Source organism: Pinus tabuliformis, chromosome 1_1, assembly GCF_031772625.1.
Source record: "Pinus tabuliformis cultivar Carrire ecotype Pingquan chromosome 1_1, CPIR1, whole genome shotgun sequence".
Lineage (NCBI taxonomy): Eukaryota > Viridiplantae > Streptophyta > Pinopsida > Pinales > Pinaceae > Pinus > Pinus tabuliformis.
The window spans coordinates 881,475,666-881,481,074 of record NC_142297.1 but is presented as its reverse complement, the minus strand read 5'-3'; the positions used below and the strand labels follow the sequence as shown (position 1 = coordinate 881,481,074).

Sequence of the window (5,409 nt, the reverse complement as noted above, 5' to 3'; positions counted from 1 at the left end):
ATCTATCTCAACCACGATGACTTCCCTGGGACCCTCAGCAGTCTCTAAAAAGGCAGGGGTGGCTCAGGCGAGTTTGTTTCTTTCCCCTTCCTCCTCCTTATGCTCTCCTATCGCTTTATCTTAGTCTTGCTGTGATGAGTCTAGTCCTTTCAGGCAGTTCTTGAACGATATGCCGGACCTGAGGAAGGGTCAAGCCTCTTTAGATAGTGTTATCATGGCCATTCCATCCTCCCCTTTGATGACCTCTATTCCCATGGACACTGTCTTTTCTATCCCTCCTAATGTCTGGAGCCCTAAAGCCCCTATAATCTTAGACCTTTGGCCAACAGAAAGGGGAAAGGGCTTGCTGTGGGAGGTCTGGAGCTGGATATGGTGTCAACAGGCCCGAGGAAGCTAAGAGGAAGGAAATCTAATCTGTCGAAGGCACAGTTGAAGGTTGTCATCGATATTGCTGACGGGAAGCAGATGTCTCTGCCAGGGGTGCTTAGAGCAAAGCGGACACCCTCTGCGAGTTTACGATGATCATCTTATCCTACAATTGCAGGGGTCTAGCTAGTCTACCCAAAAAGCTAGCTCTGAAGGAACTGGTCAGGTCCAAAAAACCTGATATTATTCTTCTCCAAGAAACACTGGGGAAGGGGGAAGAGGTTTCAGGTTGCCTTGTTAAGCTTCTTCCGGGCTAGAGCTTTCATGTCATAGATGCTAATGGTCATTCGGGAGGGGTGGCACTAGGTTTCAACGTGAAGGTTCTTTGAGAGATCTCCTCTTGGGGATCGGAAAATGTATTGGCTGTGGAGCTATACTCCAATGAACTATGCATCCCCTTTCTTATTCTTAATGTTTATGGTCCTGTTTTGGATCGGGAGAGGTTCTGGAACCCCTTCTTCGCTAAATCTTTTTTGGCGCACCCAAATCTTATAATCGGCGGAGATCTTAATTTTTCTTTGGGGATGACAGAATCTTGGGGGGTCAGAGCCAGAGCAAATCCCCTTTCTGATTTCTTTCTAAATAAACTGGCCTCTTCTCTCCTGGTGGATGTCACCCCGCTCAAGATGCGCCCGACGTGGAGGAATCGAAGAATAGGAGAAGAATGGATTGGGAAGAAGCTTGATCGATTCCTTCTTTGTGATTCGCTGACTGAAAAGTTACAGGCTTTTAGACATTGGGTTGGGGAAGGCGGTCACTCGGATCATTTCCCTATCTTCCTAGAAGTGAAGGGTGCTTTCTCTAAACCGGGCACTCCTTTTAAATTTAATGCCTCTTGGCTTTCGGATGCATCCTTTACTAGCCTTTTCCACAACACTTGGAAGAAAGTTGATCTCAACGAAGATGAGAGTCGCAGCAAGGCTTTCATGGATAATTTAACAAGGATGAAGGTTGCCTCTAAGCAATGGGCCCTCCATAAGAAACTGAAGGAAGAAGAAACTCTGGAAAATGTCAACTCGGAGATAGCCCTTCTTGAAGACCCAGGCGGTAATGGCTATGGAATAGCAGAGTCTCGGGCCAGACTTCAAGAGCTGGAGATGGAAAGGAAGAGAATTCTCCAGCTCAGGGAGGAGAGTTGGTGCTTAAAAAGTAGAGCGATCTGGTTGCAGGCGGGGGATGATAACACCAAGTTTTTTCAAAATTATGCTAAAGGAAGGAAAAATTCTAACACTATCTGGGAAATGAAGAAAGCCAATGGTGATCTGGCACGCTCCTTTGAAGAGTTGGCATCATTAGGGGTCAATTATTTCAAGAATCTCTTCAAAGCGCCAGAGGAAGCTTCTATCGTAGAAGTTATAAGAGTCGCCCAGTTCTTTCCTAGGTTCATAGAGGAGGAAGGAAATGACTCCATCATGGCACCTGTTTCTAAGGAGGAGGTAGAAGACATTCTCAAAACTTTGCAAAAGGACAAAAGCCCCGGTCCTGATGGCTGGACTGTTGAATTTTTCCAACACTTCTTCGAATTCATTGGAGATGAGCTAGTGGCAGTTGTGGAAGAATCCAGGCGTACAGGATCAATATATCATCCCTTCAATGCCACCTTTCTAGCCCTCATTCCCAAATCTGATCTCCCGGGCTCTTTTGAAGAATTCAGGCCCATATCCCTGTGCACCTGTGTTTACAAAATTATTGCAAAAGTTATTGCCTCTAGATTAAAACCTTTTCTCTCCAAAAACATTTCCCCTGAGCAATTTGGCTTTCTAGATGGCAGACAAATTCATGAAGCTGTAGGAGTTGCTCAAGAAACTCTTCATAGTCTAAAATTTGGGAAAAAAAAAGGAGCCGTTGTGAAAATCGATTTGTCAAAGGCTTTTGACAGAATCAGCTGGATGTACCTTAGGCTTCTGCTAACTCATCTGGGTTTCAGGTATGACTTTGTGAGATGGATTATGAATTGTGTTTCTTCATCTTCCATAGTTGTCTTGATCAACGGGGCGCCCTCCGGCTTTTTTAGTCCTAAACGCGGCCTGCGTCAAGGTTGTCTGCTCTCTCCCCTTTTGTCCCTGCTGGCAGCAGATGGCATCAGTCTTATGATTAATGACGCAAAAAGACAGGGGTCTCTCAAAGGTATTGAAGTGGCTGAAATTTTTTGGGTTACTCACCTCCTCTTCGTGGATGACATAATACTGTTCAGCAATGGTAGTCTCGAGGATTGTAAGACGCTCAAAAGGATCATGGACCTTTTCCTAAAGGCTACTAGTCTATGCATTAATGAGAGAAAATCCTCTCTCACGTGCACAGGTCTGTCTAGAGAAATGATGCGCAGCGTGGAGATGGTTCTAAATTTCGAAGTCAAAGCGCTGGAGGATACCTTTAAATACCTGGGTTTTTTTCTCAAACCTGATAATTACAGGATCAAAGATTGGAATTGGATCCTTGCAAAAATCGAATCCAATCTGAAACATTGGAGTTTCAGGTGGCTTTCCAGGGCAGGAAGGCTTGTGTTAATAAAATCTGTTTTGATGGCAGTTCCAGTCTATTGGGCTAGTTTGACATGGGTTCCCAAAGGAATCTTAACCTCAATTGACAAATTATGCAGCAGGTTTCTGTGGGCGGGGTCCAAGTCAGAGAAAGTTACCCCGTGGATTGCCTGGGATAAAGTGGCTCGTCCTAAAGAGTGGGGAGGCTGGGGGATAAAAAATCTTGCTTGCTTCTCCCAATCTTTAGCAGCAAAGCTCGCCTGGAGGCTCATTTCCTTTGACAACCTGTGGACCTCTGTTTCTAAAAGAAAATACATTGACCCTCTATCAATGATAGATTGGATCAGATTGCCACTAAAGTCCTCCAAAAACTCCTCGGTGGTTTGGAAAGCTGTGGTCGCTTCTGTCAAAATTATAGAGAAGGGTTTGGCTTGGAGTGTGGGGGATGGAACTCAGATCAGGCTGGGTAGAGACCCCTGGATAGGATGTTCAGAGAGGTTTTCTCTATCTCAGGGGCTGGTTGCGGATTTAAAAGAGAGGGGTTTCTACACTTTAAATCAGGTGGTTGATCCCCGGGCTTCCACCATATGGAGTCAAGGGTGGATGCAGGGAATAGATTTACATTTGGATGAAGAATGGCTGGAGGAATGGGACTTGTATAGGAAGGACCTCCTCAACTCTTCAGTCAGGCTCTCAGACTCTCCGGATGAACTTAGATGGGTCTTTGCCCAGAATGGGCTTTACTCTCCAAAGATGGGGTATAAATGGATGATGTCCCAAAAAGGGTGGGAGAATCCGGCTTGGTGGGTTAAACCACTTTGGAAGTTAAAAGGGCCAGCTAAAACAAGACTGTTCTTCTGGTGTGTCCTGCTCCAGAAAGTTCCTACTTGGGATTTTCTTCAAAGAAGAGGAAGGATTGGTCCTGGCTGGTGCCCCCTCTGTAAAGATAGTATCGAATCAGTTCATCACCTGTTCCTATCCTGCCCTTTTAACTCTAGCCTGTGGACCGAAACATTAAGGTTGATCAAAATCCCTTTTAGATGGGAAGGGCAAGGGATATTGGATGCTTGGCAGAAGTGGTGGAATGAAGCTTCAAATGACAGAGAGAGATCCATCCGGCTTCTTATAACTTGGGGGACATGGCTTGCCAGGAATCAGGTCATTTTTAAGGACTCTGTCTTCCTGATTGGAAGATTGGCTGCAGAAGGAGCTGTTATTTATGATAGTATCCCTGTTCCGCAAGCTCCTCCTACTACCAGGTTGGTTCGGCAAGAATCTATTAGATTTTCAATTCCGTGGGCTTATTTTGACGGGGCCTCTGACATTAATGGACGCTGTGGGGCTGGCTTGATTATTCATTTATCAAAGGAAAAGATTGTTAAAGCTTCAGTTGGTCTCGGCCAGGGTTCCAATAACTTTGCTGAGTTGAAAGCCCTTCACCTCCTTCTTTGTTGGCTTATCCTGAGGAACGTGCAAGAAGTCCAGATTTTCGGGGATTCTATGAACACTGTGAGATGGTTTAATGGGTCGCAACACTGTAGAAATTTCATCTTGCTTCCCCTGCTTAAAGAAGCTTCTCGTCTAAAATGTCGTTTCACAGAGTTTTCCCTTTGTCACATCTTCAGGGAAAGGAACTTTGAAGCTGATCACCTTTCCAAAGAAGGTGTCGAACAAGATATGGGGTCGTGGACAGTTTTGGAAGAGGAAAATGGGGTGGTTCGACCTCTCGAACAGCCCATTTTTGCTTAAGCTCTTATTTTTCATAAAACTGCTTTTGTGCTTTGTACATAGTTTGATTTGTTTCACTTATTTTTCTCTACTTTGTTTGATGAACCTCTTGAGGTCTTTTGGTTTGTTTCCCTGGTAAAAGGAGGCTCGGATCGATGTGTAATCCTTTCGCTTTTTCTTGTTTTCAAGAATCCTCCTCGTGCCTACGCTGGATTCTCTTAAGACGTTGTTTGCCTCGTTGATTCTGCAGACCCTCAGTTTCTGTCTTCTCACAATTCTCTTCTGTGTGCTATCCTTTATTGGATCTCAAGAGGTGTGTGTGTACAAGATGGGTCGTCTTCCCTGTTTTTGATGTGCGACTGGTGAGCAGTTTTTCCACATTGTAATGTTTTTTGTCATCCAGTTGTGACTGACGCGCTGGTTCCTTGCCAACCATATGAGACTGATGCGCTGGTTTTGTGTCAACCAGCTGAGACTTTTTTCTTCTCCTTATTATAAGGAAAAGAATGAGTCCTTCAGAAATGCTATGCATATGCTCTGTAACTCTCTATTTTTATTAATAGATGGTTCGTTTTTTTTTTTCAGCGGAAAAAAAGGAAAAAAGAAGAGTAGTCAATTTTTGGTTCGGTCAAAGTCAATGTAAGTGAATATATTATGTATAATTGTTGAAAACTATATCTCAATGATACTGGATATATGTATTGGTTGTGTACACTTTTTTCTTATGGCATAAAGCAATACTGGATTCGAGTTGAATTTATTTCTATTGAGTAGA

At 44.1% G+C, this 5,409-nt stretch overlaps 1 protein-coding gene across 1 annotated transcript; it reads left to right on the top strand.

The window, feature by feature from the left end:
• The first annotated feature begins 950 nt into the window (after positions 1-950).
• LOC149217170 (uncharacterized) lies at positions 951-4,655 on the top strand. The gene is made up of 2 exons (XM_089390149.1): positions 951-2,092; positions 2,354-4,655. The coding sequence occupies exons 1-2, from the start codon at positions 951-953 to the stop codon at positions 4,653-4,655; spliced, it is 3,444 nt and encodes a 1,147-aa protein (XP_089246275.1).
• The last annotated feature ends 754 nt before the right edge of the window (positions 4,656-5,409 follow it).